At 38.4% G+C, this 17,361-nt stretch overlaps 2 protein-coding genes and 1 long non-coding RNA gene across 7 annotated transcripts in view; 2 read left to right on the top strand and 1 right to left on the bottom strand.

Annotated features, from left to right (window-relative positions):
- Window positions 1-977: 977 nt before the first annotated feature.
- LOC144664828 (uncharacterized) lies at window positions 978-5,543 on the bottom strand. 2 transcript variants are annotated; one of them, XR_013572854.1, is made up of 4 exons: window positions 5,298-5,543; window positions 3,582-3,756; window positions 1,889-2,635; window positions 978-1,377 (listed from the first exon to the last, which is right to left on the bottom strand). XR_013572854.1 is itself a non-coding variant. In XM_078526052.1 (3 exons), the coding sequence occupies exons 1-3, from the start codon at window positions 5,395-5,397 to the stop codon at window positions 2,527-2,529; spliced, it is 384 nt and encodes a 127-aa protein (XP_078382178.1). In that variant the 5' UTR covers window positions 5,398-5,543; the 3' UTR covers window positions 978-2,526. The 2 variants fall into 2 exon arrangements, 1 of the variants encoding a protein (XP_078382178.1); XM_078526052.1 differs by having other exon boundaries at window positions 978-2,635.
- Window positions 5,544-6,331: 788 nt separating this feature from the next.
- Window positions 6,332-9,558, top strand: LOC144666790 (uncharacterized). 2 transcript variants are annotated; one of them, XR_013573227.1, is made up of 3 exons: window positions 6,332-6,482; window positions 7,445-7,629; window positions 9,305-9,558. It is a non-coding gene; the product is annotated as an uncharacterized LOC144666790 (long non-coding RNA). The 2 variants fall into 2 exon arrangements; XR_013573228.1 differs by having other exon boundaries at window positions 7,445-7,634.
- A 1,611-nt stretch (window positions 9,559-11,169) lies between these two features.
- Window positions 11,170-17,361, top strand: part of LOC144664704 (membrane-bound glycerophospholipid O-acyltransferase 2-like) — a 38,335-nt gene continuing 32,143 nt past the window's right edge. The window contains exons 1-6 of one of the 3 annotated variants that reach the window (XM_078525903.1): window positions 11,170-11,487; window positions 11,624-11,769; window positions 15,181-15,258; window positions 15,595-15,687; window positions 16,644-16,699; window positions 17,162-17,216. In XM_078525903.1, the coding sequence (XP_078382029.1) occupies window positions 11,425-11,487; window positions 11,624-11,769; window positions 15,181-15,258; window positions 15,595-15,687; window positions 16,644-16,699; window positions 17,162-17,216 (491 nt within the window). In that variant the 5' untranslated portion in view covers window positions 11,170-11,424. The remainder of the gene's footprint in view (window positions 11,488-11,623; window positions 11,770-15,180; window positions 15,259-15,594; window positions 15,688-16,643; window positions 16,700-17,161; window positions 17,217-17,361) is intronic. The other 2 variants (XM_078525902.1, XM_078525901.1) reach the window with 2 other exon arrangements.

Here is a 17,361-nt window from a genome sequence, read left to right as displayed (position 1 = left end):
TAAATTATTCAAATTAGGAATCCGTCTGTTGAATGCCTCCGAAGATGAAGCTAAAAGCGGTTAAATATCCATTTTTACTATACTGGGTGCGTGATAGCTGAGCCAAGTGTCTGACATGGGCCAAAATCCGCCACTAATGCGCTGGGAAAACACGCTCGCAGACACGCAATCAAGCGGAAATAAAGAAGGCATCGCACTGTTATTCATAGAAAGCAACTAAAGTCGATTGCGCAACGTAAGGTTCAACAAGGAGGGTCTTTGTACAAAAGTTGTACAGAATAAAACATGTTTATTATATTTCGTGCCTTTTCCCAAATGTATTTGTTTTCGCCTGCTGAGCTCCCCGTTGATAAAGTGAGTTGCGTTTCTCACTTTCGATCGCCTTGCGGATGAGCTCGGCTGGCACATGTGGTGATAGTATGACAAACAAAAGAGACCGTTCATATTTATATTAAATATTGGCTAGCTGATTTGCATATACCATCTCAATATTTATACAAACGATCGTATCTTAAAATTATAAGAGTGGAAAAGAGCGGATATGTTCCAACTGCACGTCGTGTTCGCTGTATTCTATACGTGCGTGACAGAACGGTTTGGCCTCGCTCGTCACGCAGTCTTTTTGCGTGACGAGCCCGATGGACGCCTGTGAAGGTCTGCTAGGGCAACACTCTTTAGATAGTTCTATCGCACAGAAGTAGATCAGAGTTAGTTCATAATTTTGGAGGCACAACTGAAACTGAATTGTCAAATTCATATAAGGAATCCATGCCTAATTCCAAGGGTGACGAAAGGGTATTATCAACTTTAGGACAAATTAAAAATAACCTGCCCCGCCGACAGGAATGAGTTGAGTGTACAACCAATCAAACAATTAAAAAATAAATAAATACGATGTTGAGATCTGTGAAATACATGTTTATCGAACACAAACAAGACATTTGCAATTTATTTATTTATTTATTTATTTACATTACTTAATCAGCATTAGAGCGGTTTTCACTTGAGTGTCGAAAGTTAATTGCGTTTGCTTTGGTTTTGCATTGCTACGCTTAGTGATTGGCTTAAAAATCTCGCACCACTTTCTCAGCCAATCAGAACTAAAACCAAAACCAATCGTGACTCGCTCGCGCACCTTTTCCCGCGCTTCGTGCCGGCTACATGTATTTGCTTGGAGTTTTGATTGGTTCACTGGATTGTCTGGGTTCTTTGTGATTGGCCGGAGTAATTACTTTGGTTTTGGTTTTACGACACTCAATTGAAAACTGCTCTATAAGAATTTTAAAACCTAATAAAAATATAGATCAGCTCACTTGACAAAAGGGTATAACTACATCAAAACGACGATCATACAGAGATAACTATACAGTCGAAGCTCTCCTTACGGACACTCTCGTAAGCGGACAGCTCTACTTACGGCCACCTTGTTAGAAACCCCGTTTTTAACTCCCATACAAACTCTGTATTTTTACATTCTCGTAAGCGGACATTCCCGTAAGCGGCCGCGCGGACACTTTCAGAGATAACGAGTTAGACTTTTTCTTTGTTTTTGAGCTCCCGTAAGCGGACACCCCAAAGAAAATCCTATGAACAACCTTTGTATCTTATTCTTACAAATCAACTTTACATTGCCGTTCGTCTCAATGATTTTACAGTAATAACAGTAACATATTTCAGTGTTTGTTTTGTCGTCATCCACGTCCGGTTACATTTCGAAACACCACTTACACTTACGGCAAGCTCCTGTAAGCGGCCATTTTTCCCTTACACCTCTAGTGGCCGTTTACGAGAACCATTCTCGTAAGCGGCCAGCTCCAGTTACGGACACTTTTTTCGCGTCCCGAGGGTGTCCGCTTACGAGAGCTTCGACTGTACTAAAATACCATACAGAAAAACAAATTATCATTTAACTTCTCGTCGTATATTCACAGAACCGTAGCCAGACTTTTGGCATAGACCAGGCAAGGTCTACGAGGGGGGTCTGGGAGCGCGGTCCCAGAAATTGTTGAAATCTAGAAGCTCTAAAACGCTTTTTTCAGTATTTTTCATAAGATACTTCTTCAGAAAAAGTAATCTCTTTCAACTGAGGATTTGTGCCTCGTCTTGCCTCTTGCTAGCTACGTTCCTGATATTCAGCGATATACCACGAGGTGTTTGCATCGACGTTTTCCGCCGCGCGATAAGGTGTGAATATCTGATATATGAATTTGAGGAAAAAAGCAGTTGTGCATTGCTTCCTCGTGAAATATCGCGATTGTCCTAGAAGTGGCTTGCTCAAATTACGCCTTTCGTAGGCATATTGCTTATCTATAAAGTTGATTTTAGAAAAGACTAACATGTAAACTTTGTGTAATCTTTGTTGTCGCCGTCTTAAAAGTTTATGACATTTGGATCATTAAAACATCATCTAAGCATGCTATATACAGTTTTCAATTGAAAATGAGTTTTTTCCAGGTGGTCTCCCCCTGCTGTGTCTTTTTTTTTTTGCAGCCAAAAAAATCGTCCACACATAATTTGTTGCTCATGTCATCCGCTGCTGTCTGTTACAATCTTTCCCAAAAATTTTAACGCTCTCTTTCTTCTTTTAAATGGAACATTAACAGCGGAGAATGAGTTATACATCTTCATCTGTAACCTGTATGAAGAACAAAATAGCTTTTAGCACCAAAGTTCAAGAAGCTTAAATGGACGCTGTCACCAGTCTCACTTCAAAAACTCAAGAGCCTAAAGACATATGGAAACAACGAATAGTCGATCAATCCCTGATGAAGTCAGCCCGTGCCTGACGAAATATTGGAAGAAAATATACAAGTTCAATCCCTCTACCGTACGGTCAGCCTTTCTGTTTTTTGATGTACTAGGTGCATTTCATGGACGAAAAGACGTATTCACTAATTTTAGTACTTTTTATCGAAAAGCATTAAAATCCCCGTGACATTGTCTTAAACGAAACCCAGATTGTACGAAACCCAATACAGTAATAAAGATTTGATTTAAGTTTGTACAACAGTTAGCAAATTAAACTTAAAACGCTTTAGCTGCATTGAAAGAGTCTTACTAGTAACAGATGGCGAGGACTGGTAAGGGTCTTGAACTGTTGAAGGGTTTTCCTGATTTTCCAAATCCAATTCCCAGTTTTTTGTCTATTTGTTTGCGATTCCCAATCCCAGCGACCCAAATCCAATTTTCAAACTGAAAATTTACCCAAATCCCAGTTCCCATTTTACCCGTCCAGGCGGTTCAGGCTAGAAAAGAACTCACAATATGGACCGTGAAACTCAGAGGCGCGGAAATCAGGCTGAAAAACCGAGATTTTAGTGGAAAGCTCACGGGAGGCAGGGAACAAGAAAGAGAGAAGTAGAATTCTCGGAGTAGTGGAAGCCGAAAGAACTCAGGGTAAAACTCGTAATCTTGTGTGATATTTTGCAATAGCCAGAAAGCAACAGGGAGTAAAATATATGCCGTGTTGAGCGAAGTTCAGACCCCTTTACCCCCCCCCCCCCCCCCCCCCCCCCCCCAACACACACACACACACACCGCACACATTGCACAGTTATAACAAGCTGTTCTATAAATCTTACCCGCAAGTTTTAGGATCATTTGAAGGTAAGACTGGTTTCTTCTTCAGTATCTTGGCGATGCAATTCCTTAACGTAAGATAGCAAAAGTTTTTGTACGCGATGCCATTTTTGCCGCACACTGGAGTGTCAAAGAGGCCTTCGTTGTTCTTAGGACAAGGATCACAACCAGGCGGTGCTAAAACAATAACAACGACATAAAACAAATATAGTATAAGTAAAGAGCTGTAATACAGTAAAAACACGCGTATAAGAACACCTATTTTGGCGGTTCAGGCTGATTTGGTTCTTATATAAAGGGTTATAATCTGCAAAATCAGCCTGTAAGTGTTCTTAAGTGTTCTTAAGAAAAGTTTCTTAAAATAAGGAACATACTAGGCTACCAATAGATGAAATCAATATATATGCACACAATTGTATTTTAATTTTAATAAAATTGATAAATCAAGGCAATACTGTACTGTAATTGGGGTGGAACTATTTGTGTGCAATGAAAAGTAGTGTTGATCTTTGATATTTTTCCATATAAGAACAACTTTCATTTTTCAGGCTGAATGTGTTCTTATATAAATGGTACTTTATTTCCTAAAATCAGGCCTGGGTGTTCTTAATCCACTTTTCTTAAAGCAAAAAGGATAGAACACGTGTGTTTGATTTGAGAAGACTGGGATAACTTTCTGGACTGCTTAAGCTTTTTCGGCGCATGAACATTGTATTTAAATATATTACCCTATTTACAACTAAAGCGCGAGAGTCGGAAAATTTACCCCCTTGAATTCGCTATGTACTTGGTATTTTGATTAACCTCCATTTAGCTGGTTAAATGAGATCCTAGTTTATTTCACCAAGGGAGAATAATACTGAGGAAATCACGTTTCAGGCTAGGCAGCTGTAACCACGGCTATTAGTATGGCTTTTGGACAAAAATTGGCCTGTAGAAGGGCATTTAGCAAAAGAGCTTCCCTTGCTTTTTTCAGAACACGTGGGTTTGTTAGCAAGAAGCTCTCAAGTTGGTTAAATTGAAATTTCTTGTCTTTTCAGTTGAGTTTTTCCGTAATACGTCTAAAAATTCCATTGGTCTATTTGAATCACAATTAAAGCCGTGTAATAATTCGCTTTTTTTAAAAAAAAAATTAACCTCGTTAAAGGGCCTCACGGAGAAATATATCGCCCCTCGCGGCCTTCTGGGATTCGGTTAGTAAACAGCACGCGACACTGCGTTGCCAGCGGATAACAAAATACCTTTCTTAAATTGTATTTTTTACACACTCATGTTACCCCCGACGTATCAAGACAATAAATTAATAGAATTCACAGCTATCGCTTTTGAGAAACCATCGACAACATGCCGTGAACAACCACAACCAGAAAAAAAGACTGAGAATTAAATATCGGATTTATAGAATGTTGTAAACAACAATCGAATTCCAAGACTACAATAGTCTGCTTATATCAGGCGAAGTCAGAGATAGCTTTCAATTAAATCTGCGATCTAAATGCGAATAAATTCGAAATAAGTAAAGATTATATTAACTCTAAAATATAAACCCTATTGACATGTTCCCCATTGTGAAACAAGATGAGCGATGTAGTCACCAGACAAGAAATCTTACTGATGTCATGTTTTTTTCTCTATTAAAAGATGTTGCCCTTTTCCTAGCTTGTCACTGAGGCTGTGTCGCTTAAAAATAGAAGAATAAAGAAAGTATATAGGATTACCTTTCTCTCCCCAGAACGTTTCGTGTCGAATTCCCCATGTCGGACGAACCACCACAATTAAAACGACCACAACGAATACTAAATGCCGTGATTCCCGCATGTTTCAACTCATTTGTAACACAGCGAGTTAAAAGCAGGGAACGGAGGCAAAAATGCCTTATTTAAGAGGATTTGCGATGAGAAACAGCAAGATAATTGTCGCTTTTCGCTTCCGTAATTCGATGCAACTTGTTAACAGGCATGCGTGTTTCGTTGGGTGATAAATTTTTAAACCAACGTGTCCCAAAAAACCCGGCTAAGAACATGTACACATCAATAACTTCATAATGGCTGTTTGCATAACAAAAGTCAGATTTACAAGAAAACATGTAAAACAGCTTTTTTGAAAGATTGGTTTTAAGGGAAAAAAGTCATGGAATCTATAAAAAAATTGACGATAACACGGAAATATGAAAAATTCCTTGACCAGAATTCGATAACTTCACAAATCGGCTCCTGAATAAACTACAGATATTCATTGACTGGTTCGCAGATAAATTGCTGTATTAAAGAACGCTTTGTTCAAATTATCGCTCGAAGTTCAGCGAATGAACCCCGGAATGAACATGTAGCATCTTTTCTTGCCAGGAAAATAAAGGGTTATTAAAGAATTGGAAAAAGCAGATTTTGGGAGATGCAGTTTTTGTTCTGCGTACGTTTTTACTGATTTTAATTCTTGCAGAAACGAATAATTGACTTTTTTAAAGTCAATTATTCGATCGGTTGCGATGAAAATTTGAGCCATTACTTTAAACATGCATTTTGCTTTTCACCCCGGCAGAAAAATACTGTAGTGAAATTACAGCGATTTGGTTTGTTACCGATTTGATGTGGTAAAAATATTCCTTTAGCAAAATTTCTCTAACTGCATCAGACCAGTCTTAAGCGACCAATAGTTACAAGTAAAACATTTCATGAAAATACATCATCAAAAGGAAGTTATAAGTGAAAATATGACAACATTTAGGTGTGGTTTGAGTAAAACATATGAATTGTCCACCATCATCAGATGTGATTGTTTATCACTTCGCGAAGGAATTGGAAAGCTTGCTTGGTTAACCTGTGTCATAATGAAAAGATTCTGTACCTTGCTGGTGTTTATTTCCATGTTGTTTGGCTTTACGGGTGGAAGACCGGTTTCGCCAGGTAGGGACGGGTCAGTCATGTTCGCTTATGTAAGGAGGGTTGAAACTTATGCACAAATACTACACATTTAACGAAATTTTTGACCTAGAAAATAAGTTTTTGATCTGATTAACTATATATAAAAGTTTTTAAATAACTCGTGAAGGTGTTATCGATCTATTGCTTGTTTTGCTTTATATAGTATACCGTCTGCAAAAGTCCACCGGGCGAATTCATTTCAGTTCATTTGCAGACGGAAATAGAGAGAGTTATTTGCAACATACGCGTATAGCTGTCGATCGTATATTTTCTCGTTGGAATTTTTTTTATTGTTCCCGAGTTAAAAAACAATAAAAATTACCAATGAGCAAATGCGACGGCTATACCCGTATGTTGCAAATAAATACGTCCAAGGCTAAGAAGGGAAAATATATTGTGCGTATACATGAAAATGCACGCTTCGTTGGCTTTGCACAGACTGAGAAGACATAATAATTTTTAAATGGATGATACTGTAATTTAGGCGTTTCTTTTTGAGCGATATCGCTTAATTTATCCGTTCTTGTATTTTAAACACTGAAAGTCGCAGATAAACAAAGACAATTGTGGTGAATTAAAGTAAGCCAAGCAGCAAGAGGCAAAGCGAAGCGAAGCGAACCATTCAATAGAATCTAGCCTGCGTAGCAAGTGTTCTCGTGCGAGCGAAGTGCTGTGTGTCGCGCGCGAGCGAAGATTCTGGCGAAGAGTGAAAGATGCGCCCCAAATTTCGCGCGGCCAGAATCTTTCGCTCTTCGCCAGAATCTCTTCGTTCGCAGGGAACGCTTGCTACGCAGGCTAGAGAATCCATGCAGCTCTTGTGCGCTCAGCAAGAAATAAACTCCAGCATTGCAGATTTTGACTGGAAACGGGTTTTGAATATTAGGATAATGTTATCGCTAAAGCGGCCAATTTGACGTTTTTATTAATTTTCCCCGTCTTATCAGACTGCGGTATTCAGTGTGTCGGCTCGTTACCACAGTGTAACCTTCCAGGGCTGTTTGGCTTCCCAAAATGTACCATGCAGTTTGAGAAGTGCAAGTTTAACAAGCCACGCCCCTTTAGACCAGGAGTCATGTTGCTGGGCGAATCAGACTGTTACTAACAATACACACGGAGCTAGCGAGAATTGGTAAGGTGTACCCTAGGTGCCAGGGGTTTTTCTTGCACGGTTTCCGGTGTCGATCATGTCTCTCTTGTGACCCCCGAAGTATCCATCGCGCGCAAGAAAAATCCTCTGGTACCCAGGGTAGGTAAGGTGGATAGTTATACACAAAAAATGCACATTCCATGTTTACATTTTGTAGTTACATGTGTAAACAGTTCCATCTTATTGTAAGCAGGGTAAAATGGCATTCTAATGTTAAGTAGTTTTTAAAGGGGGAATCAAAAATATCAAAATAAAAATTTTGGCAAAATCACAAAACTTTCTACTGGCCTGCTCAGGCAGCGTTTTGAAGACGAGCCCTGGTTCGATATGATTTTATCGAGAACTGATCCATTTATGCATGTAAACAGCATAAACACGACTACTGTAGTTTAGTTTGTCATTTTATATATTTTTATGCTAATTATAAGAGTAAGATGCTTTAAATCTTATGTTTCTTGGCGCATTTTATCCCAGAGGTTTGCCTAACCGTTCGCCATCACTAAGGCCCGGATCAGACGCCGTACTTTTCATGAGCGGAACACAATTCGAATTTGGATCGACCCAAATTGACAATGTTACGCCTCTTGATTCAGACGCCGTACTTTTTGGCCGTTCCGAGGCCGTTCCTAATACAGTTCCAATAATTGAGGTAAACTGCTGGCAAAATACATTATAATAATTAAAGAATTAAGATCGGCACATGAAAAGTTCGGCGTCAGAATCAAAGCCGTTCCAAAGGCGTTCCACAGGCGAAATTCTCGGCCAAGCCTGGCGGGAAGAACGTGTGAACCGTTCCAAATTGAAATAGCCCTTCTAATTTGATTCAGACATACATACATACATAGACATACATAGACTTTATTTTCACTCGAATTTTAGAGTAGCTTTAAATATTATATTAATATTGTAGCTAATATCTTCGAGAAAAATAATAATAACAATATAAAAAAAAGTGTAAATGTAAAATGCAAAATGTAAAAAAAAAATAGCAAATACAACTAAACAAAAGTCATTCCTTGAATGTTCCTTTTAAACTCTGTAAAGTCACATGTTCTGATCTTATACAGTCAGGTAACGCATTCCATTGTTTAGCTGAAAAGTATGAAAATGAATGAAGGCCAAAGCTCGTTCATCGTTCTAGGCTTACAAAGGGACAAAATGTTATTGCCACGTAGATCGTAACAGGAGGACCGAAGTGAGAACATATTTTTCATGTAAACTGGAAAATGGGGAAAAAAACAGGCTTTTATACAATAATATTAGGAAGACGCCGATCTTTTCATGTACTTAATAAAAAAAAAAGGGGAAAAAAAAAAAAAAAAAAAGAAAAAAAAAATATATTTTTTTTTCCCCCCACCCCGGACCAAAATAAAAAATAATATAACAAAACCTATTCAAGGAATTAGGTTCGGTTCATGAAAAGATCGGCGTCTGAACCGGGCCTAATTTACACACCTAAGGTCCAAGCGCTAGAACCCAAGCCTCTCAATCTAACGCACTGACCGGTAGGTTACCACGCCCGCCGCTGACTTAGCCTGACGTCTGAACGCTGGTTAGCCTGCTAAAATTCTCCCTTGTCAATTGTTATAATTTTGTCTGTACAAACTATCTATCTTCACTATCTATCAAATGCTAATAATATCCTGGTATTTTACAGGTGTAACAGACCATAATCCACAGCACCAAGGTATGAAGCGGAATGTTCAAAAAATCTCTTCGCTGCGAGCAAAAAGAACTGAACTCCAAGTCCAAGAGTCCAAGAGAAGGAGCCAACATAGGAGACCAACGTGAATTTTTCCCGCCAAGTGTCACGCGATTTTTTTTTTTTGGCTAAATGTTGTGTGCTTTGATCTGATCATATTCCCGGCCAAGTCGAGAAAGTTAATAAAATCGAGAAAATAGCCAGCAGAATGGATTGTTATATTAAAATAGACGACAACTCTCATACATAGATGAATATGAATAACAATTAATTGCCCTAGACTGTTGTTTTCATTCAAGAGTTTCTGGCGATTGTATTCCCCTCTTCATGGCGTATGTTTTCTCATACACTGAGCTTTACTACTCGTCCTCCTAAAAGGCCTTACAGTGCGGCTACTGTAACCGGGGTCACCCAGACAAAGTTAACCAATCACAAAGCAGAACGGAAAAAATAAATTTCAGCATTTTTTCCCTTCAGCCAATGAAATGTCGAGTACAGAACAAAAAAATTTCAACTTCTTCGTTCGCCACGAAAACACATCAATGCTAAATTTTGTCTGTATGGCGCTGGATTTTCAATTAACTTCGATTACATTCCTTTTAAGCTTGAGTAGTTGTGACAGCACAAGTTGGAAAGTAAATATCAGCGACATTAATGAAAGAGGATTTCGAAACTGTGTCAAAACAGGGAAAACAACGGCCATGCTATATGTCTCCAGACGTAAAAGTGCGTGGCGGAGTTCGCTTGTGACAATTTCAAATAAATTCCTCTATGGCATCAACCGGAGTTTTGGTAGTACCATTTGGAAAATAAATGCACGTAAGGCCAGCAAAGGAAGACATTCTAAAGTGCATAACGTACCAGAAAAAGCGACGATGACAACATCTATTTTTTTCACTTTACACAATAAAATGTCAGTTGAGTAAAAAACAGTGAAGTTTCATTTTGTTCACTCGTGAAGCTATTTACTTTATATGTTGAATAGAGCGTTAGCTAGCGTTGACGTTTCGATTTAACATTTGAGTAGTTTCACATGCTGTACAAATGAATGTCATTTGCTTTGTGATTGGTTAACTTTGTCTGGGTGACCCCGGTTACAGCAGCCGCACTGTAAAACTTTCCTATTTATCTGTTCTTCTCCGGGCAAATAACAGCTCCCGGGAGAAGGGGGAGAAGGGTCATTCTCTAACAAACAATACAGCAATTCCGTTACCATGTAAAAAGGCAGACTTTGCGAGACATGCACCAACAACGTTAGAATCAATAAAATAGGTTTGCAACTGTGGAACTCGTCAACACGATGTAGCAAATCTAAATGATAGAATAAAAGATTAGAATAGATTATAGATTAGAAAAGTTATTCTCTAACACAAGCTAAATGACCAAAATTATGTATGGCTAAAAAATAGGGAATGGAAAAGTCAAAGTTTTGGTCTTAATAAAGGCCAAAATTTTCGGGGGTTCTCATGGAGACCAAAGACAAATTGGTTCGTTTCCTATTGTACACACGCGCAATGTTACAGAAAACTTGTTTTGACAAGTTATAAACCACTATGGATTCGCAATTAACGCGAACCTATGAAAGACATTGAGCCCAATTTAAAGGATTCAGGTGTCAAAATTTTGTTAAGATATGCGAGGATGTTTGAATATAAATATTGGTCCTTTTGTCTCTATTATCATATGCATGTGTATTTATTCATAGAAGCAAATAACCTAATAGGGTGTATCAGTTCGCGAAAGCGCTCGCGACTTTTTGCAAGTCTCGCGCGCACGACGTCATTTTTGAAACGACCATTGTGACTTCACAAATTCTATTATCAAAGTCCACTTTTATTTTTTTTACTTTCACTGCAAATGCATGCCAAGATGCATGTCCTGTGTTCCTGAAACTTACTACAGTTGGTCGTGCGTGAAATAATTCATTCAAAGCTCTGGAGCTTGGAGTGTCCTGGAGTCTGGGAGCCAGTTTTATTATTATGTCACAAAACACCCAGTTACAAAGGCCGAGATAACTAGTTGTTCTGCGAAAGAGTTGTTGTAGTTTAGCGAAAGGCGCCTGAAATTTAGCCATCATGCAAGGCATAAATAATCTCCTGTTAGAGGTCTCACGAATTACGAATTTCTCCATCGACAAGGTACGAAACCGAACGTAACTCTAAATTGTAAACGTGTACACAAAGTGTGAACAACAACATGCACACACGAAAGATTAATCACGGTGCAAGGTCGGGAGTAGCATATTAATGCCGTTTTATTTTGTCTTGTTTTTAGATTAACTTTGTATTCTGTATGTTATTATGCCTGCCTCTTGGTCTGGTGTTTCGGATCGTTTTTCATCCAAACCAAGTTTCCACGACTACACGGAGATCAGTGGGCCTTGTCTGGGGTATTTCTATAGCCTGTTTTTGTTTTGGCTGGTAAGCTTTACTTTTATAATACACTGCTCATTTGCTTACGAGAAGTATTCAAGTCATTTACTCCAGGCTTACGTAACTATAAGAGCTTTTCGCGGTATTGTGACGGTCACAAGGGCAGATCATGAATAACTCTGGTGGTTAGCTATATCAATTTTAATGCTGTGTCAAGGAAAATTAAGAACAAATATTTATCACAACATAAAAGCCCCGCAGGGAGGATACTTATATTAAATTCGAATAAGATAATTTCAGGGTAAATAGCGAGCCGTTAGGATCACGACTTATACATCATTATTAGGATATCTACTAGATCTTCTCACTCGCTATTGAAAACGTGTAGTTAATTTGTTGGAGTTTGGACATAAGACGTGCGAAAACAGCATAACTAATGTAAAGTAAACTAAACTACAAGATCATTCAACTTCAGAGATCATTCACGCGCCAATGGCTTTGATGAATTTTAAATGAAAATAACGTTTACAACTGCTTGATTTTTGTTCTTGTTTTTGTCTGTTATACCCTGTATGTGATAAGCGAAATTCTTTTGAAATCGCCGTTTTAAGAAGCTTTTTTTGATAGAAAATTATGTTAAAACAGTCACATCATTAATTCATATTTGACACATAATCATTTGAGCGCCGCGTTCCGCTTAAACGAAGCTGGAATACGTGTATTTTTGTAGCAATTTTTTCAGTTAATTTTGCTCAGTGTGCTCTGCAATTTAATTTATGCCGTACATCGGTTCGTTCTCACGAAAAAGGCAAAACTTTGCAAAACATTTTTTTTCTGCGATTGTAGCTTGCTTGCTTTGTTTACAGCCGACGCAAAGACGACGGTTGTGTTTTTTCTTAAAAAATTTTTTTGCGAGTTTTTCAAATCTTGTTGATTATTAGTGGCAGCCAGCCGATTTCAGACAAATGTGTCTTTTTCTTAATGGAAATTAAGTGAGGTTTCACTATCGTTTTAGAACTTGAAAGTTCTAGAATGTTGATGTTTTCGTGAATGAACAAGTAGGTTGGTCACACAACGCTTCGTGCGTGACGAGCTGATGTAACATCCATAGTTCTTTGAAAGATGCAAGACGATTTTGACGATCAACTGGCTACCGCGTTTACCTTAAGCTTTTCGCTTCTGAAATAAAACGGCTTGGCTGAGTTATCATTTCACCTGGAGACTTATAGAAAATTAATTCGTTCTTTGTTTTCAATACGAAGGTAAATACGTGAATTTTGGAAGTAAAAAGAGCGAGATCAATACTCGGAAAAAAGTGCGGTACCGAGTTTTCTCTGAGTTATTAATAAGGTTTATACCCAAAGGCCGTCTTTGGACAGGATTTAAAGCTCTTCTTGCATCAATTGTTGTAACCATCTTGATTAAAAAGCTAATATTATGCAGAGAAGTAGGAGCCTTTCTAGGATCATTTAGGCCACTCCAGTCTTCACCAATCTGGATAAATTTAAAAACGCATTTTGGCCAACCGTTCAGTTTAAAACGGCGGCTAGGTGGTGTAGTGTGGACAGCCGAAAACGGAGCTTTTAGAAAACGTTGGCGACACAAAGTGGTATTTTAATTTTAATGGCGCATGCTCAGCTGCATGCTCTACTATCCAATTTTATCCAGATACGGAAACATTTAATTCGTTTTTGGTGCAAAATTCCAAATTTATCCGAGTTTGGTGTGGACGGGGCCTCAGAGAAAGGATCTTTCCATGCGACTTTTTTTTCTCAAGACCAGGTGTGTGTAACGTCTTAGTTAAATGAAAATGACTTGTTTAAAGAGCTGGGCAGCTGAGCAAAGTTTTCGGTTAACACAAAGGAATAAATTAATTGATTAATGTGACAAAGCTAATTTCAAAAAAAAAAAAAAAAAATCCGAAATAGGCTTTTACAATTGCTTTGCTGCTTCGCCTGTCGAACGAAAAAAACAACGAACGATACAGCACCCTTGCACAAAAAAATCCTCAAATCGCGCAGTATACATTATGATCAATAGCCTCCACAATGGAACGAAAACGGTTAAAATGCACCAGATTAAGCGCATAAACGGCGTAGTAATGAAGCGAAAGAAGCCATGTATTTGTTTTTAAACAACATCACACTCTGGGCCAAGGTAGCGTATCGAAATATCGCTCAAGAGATTCAGTGCACTACCACCACCACGTGGTGTCAGTGTCATTTATGTCAATCAATCAATCAATCAATCAATCAATCAATCCCGATCAGATCAGTCAGTCAGTCAATCAAACATTTAATGGTGATGCGCTTATAAGCATAAAAATGCTCGCTAAAAAGCTCTCGTCCAAAGAAAAATAAAATTACTGTGTCACGGCTGAGTTTAGCCTGTTTTATTGGATTTTGCCAAATACTCACTATGAAACTCAATGTTTGCGAAGAAATTACTTCTTTTGATGTAGATCGACAAAACCATAGCTTCATAACAACGAAAAATGTCTCCTGAGCATTATAATGAAAAGTTACAAACAACCGAGACTAACTTTTAAAACTGTTCAGCCCAACAGTATTTCAAAAACCCGTATCACAATTCGTTTCAATCTTCAACTGTTGTCCATCCGTACCTTGTTTTGTATTTGCTACGTTATTGAAATGTTCCTTTATAACTGTTCTAAGTGGCTATTTTAATGTCACCCAATTTGGTTGCCATTTTCCGATGCCTAACTGTGGCTAAAATCCGTGACACGGTCCCTTAAATTCTCATTCAGTTTTTCATGCCAAAATACCATCTATTCTACCCACGCCTTGCCCTCATCTGTTCTCGTAGCTCAGCATTCTCGTCCCCATAGCCCTTTCGTTTCTCTTAGCCGGCTTGGCACGAGAAAACGGAGGGCTCTGGGGACATAGGATTTTTGAATTAATTCGAATTTTTTTGATTGGCTGTTTGGAACAAAGAATACCTAAACGGAAGTCGAAAACGTAACGACTCTCTCATATATTCTTTTGAAACGTCATGACTGCATACATGAAATCCGGAAGTCCTAGAATCTAGGACTGAAATCCTTTGTCCCCAGAGCCCTTTTTTTCCTCGTGCCAAGGCCCAGCCGGCTAAGAGAAACGAAAGGGCTATGGGGACGAGAATGGTAGCTCAGTCGTTAAAACTAAGCAATTCTGGAGCCCAAGGATTTTTTGGCTCTTTTTGTAGCATTTTCTTCGGCTAGTTCACCCCTCATTATGACTTTCAAGGAATAACTACTTTTTTTTACAGCACTTATGCGAAACTATCCATATATTAACTTTAGTCTGTGCATTTTTCATAGAGGCGTTTTCAGTGCTATAGGCTCCTAATCATTCCTGACGAAGTGATCAGAGGTCAAATTTAGTTTTGCGTGTTTTTGTGCGTGTTCTATCTTTAGTATAGCGGCTTGCCTTAATTACCGTTTTTTTTGTTAATTTGCAGGGAAAATTTAATTCTTGTTGGATTGAGCGTTGTTTGCTATGTTATTACTGCTGTTGTAAGTCCTACAGTGGTACACAGGTAAGTCCCTTCCACAATTAGTCGAGCAGTCCTGGTGACGAACTGGGTACAGAACACGAGCATATTTTATGCAATAAACGTTTGTGAAGTAAGAGTAAAACTGATTTATTAAATATTTAACTTGTTTTTTTTATATCTTCACTTCTTTTTACAAATTTTTCATTGCATCTATTTTCTGCTTTAGGAAAACTGACTGGATGAATGAAAGTGCAGAAAAATATGTAAATGGTTGCATTTTCGACATTTTTGTCTGTGGAGCAATATTAAATCTTCATTTACACCGGACAACTCTCTGAAAGGAAGCATTTTTAATTTTTAATTTTTTACATGTTTCAGATTTGTGTTCATCGCTGCAATGGGAACGTTATCTGTAGCACATATTTACAGACAAATAACAAACTATGGAAAACATGCCGTGGATTTCTCTGGGTAGGTTATTGATGATCAATTTGCCAGCAGCTTTCCTAGTCAATTACCGACATGAACAAAATCTTTACAGAAAGACATATCCCAATTGAATAAGGAAAAATGACGTTATATTTTATTGGCGGTTTAAGCCAATAAAGAGAGAATTCAAGCATTACGTTTATTTTTTTCCGCAAACGGCAAAAACTCAACTTCTGCCGTCTGCCGTTTGGCGTTCGTACACGGAAATGAGTAGCTTTGTGTTTGTCATGAATGTGGGATTTTTCCCTATTTTTATAAGGGAGAAATTTTATAATTCGATAGAAAGGTAACAAAATGAAAGTCAAGCTCCCGTTTGCCGTATAACCTCATTCTTAATCTCTCTAATTTTGAGTGTCAATTTGCGGGTACATTCGTAATTTATCTTGCGGTTTATGGTCGAGAAATTATTGCGGTTTCGGTCTTTAGAAAAAAAAACGAATCTGTTTGCGGTCTAGTAAGAACAAAATATGGCGATTTGCGGAATGTACGACCCCCTATAAAAGTCCTTCTTTTATACGCTGAATTTTACTACGACTTTCAAACAAATACGCCGTGTAAAGACCTTTTGGAGTTTTATACAAATTATTCACTTGTTAATGACACGTAAAACTCACTCGTTTGAAGGCTCTGATAAACGAAAATAACACAATGTACGAATGTACGACCCCCTATAAAAGTCCCTCTTTTATACGCTGAATTTTACTACGACTTTCAAACAAATACACCGTGTAAATGAAGTGCTTCTTGGATTTTTATACAAATTATTCACTCGTTAATGGCACGTAAAACTCACTCGTTTGAAGGCTCTGATAAACGAAAATAACACACGGGTATTATTCTGACCATTTTGCCAGCAGCAGAAAGCTTTGTTGGAACTCGTGGTCTGGAAAAGAGATTGTATTTTAATACTTATACTTTACACCTTATCTTGGTTTTAGGCCTCTGATGTTGATAGTTCAGAAAGTTATCTACATAGCATACAACCTTCATGATGGTAAGTTATTAAAAACCAATTTTAAAACTGTTTACAAACAAGTTAGAAGTGGCATGTAGTGAATACAGTGTGCGCTCGTCTACTGCTTGAACGTCACCTACAGACATAAGATAATTAAAAATTATGTTCCCTGGCTAAAACTATTCTCCTAAACAAAAATATAATAAATAACGTTTATTTAAACGTGGTTGTATTTGAAGCTAGAAGCTTGTGGGGCCGTGTATTCCATGTCGAATTAGAATTAAGAAGTGTTGGTTTTTTGGAGGGAGGGAAATCGGAGAACCCCGAGAAAAGTTCTTGGAGCAAGGACGAGAACCAACAACAAACTCAACCCACATATGACGCTGGTTCCGGGATTCGAACCCGGATCACATTGGTGGGAGGCGAGCGCTCTCACCACTGCGCCATCCCTGCTCCCCCTGCTTCGCTATCCTTCAACCTGTCGCTTAACACGCTTAACAGGTCTTGCAAGAGAGGAAAACAAGTTAACAGACGAGCAAAAAAGAGAGAAACTCAGGTAAGATGTTGATTTCTTCCCTTTATTTCCTATGACTAAGCTGTGTAAGCTATGTTTACGGAGTAAATCCCGTCCCGGAGAGCATGCTAGGGCCTGGGGCTGAAGTTGACTGCAGAGACGCATCATGACGTAAACGTATCCTTAT

This window comes from Oculina patagonica, chromosome 9 (genome assembly GCF_052425735.1).
Source record: "Oculina patagonica isolate OP01 chromosome 9, crgOcupat, whole genome shotgun sequence".
Lineage (NCBI taxonomy): Eukaryota > Metazoa > Cnidaria > Anthozoa > Scleractinia > Oculinidae > Oculina > Oculina patagonica.
The sequence above is the reverse complement of the archived record's forward strand: the minus strand, read 5'-3'. Positions and strand labels throughout refer to the sequence as shown.

Coding starts and splice junctions, on each gene's coding strand:
- LOC144664828 (XM_078526052.1), bottom strand. CDS start 5,397: ATGCGGGAATCACGGCATTTAGTATTCGTTGTGGTCGTTTTAATTGTG. Junction 3,757..5,297: donor AACGTTCTGGGGAGAGAAAG/GTAATCCTATAT, acceptor TTATTGTTTTAG/CACCGCCTGGTTGTGATCCT. Junction 2,636..3,581: donor AATGATCCTAAAACTTGCGG/GTAAGATTTATA, acceptor TTCTTCATACAG/GTTACAGATGAAGATGTATA.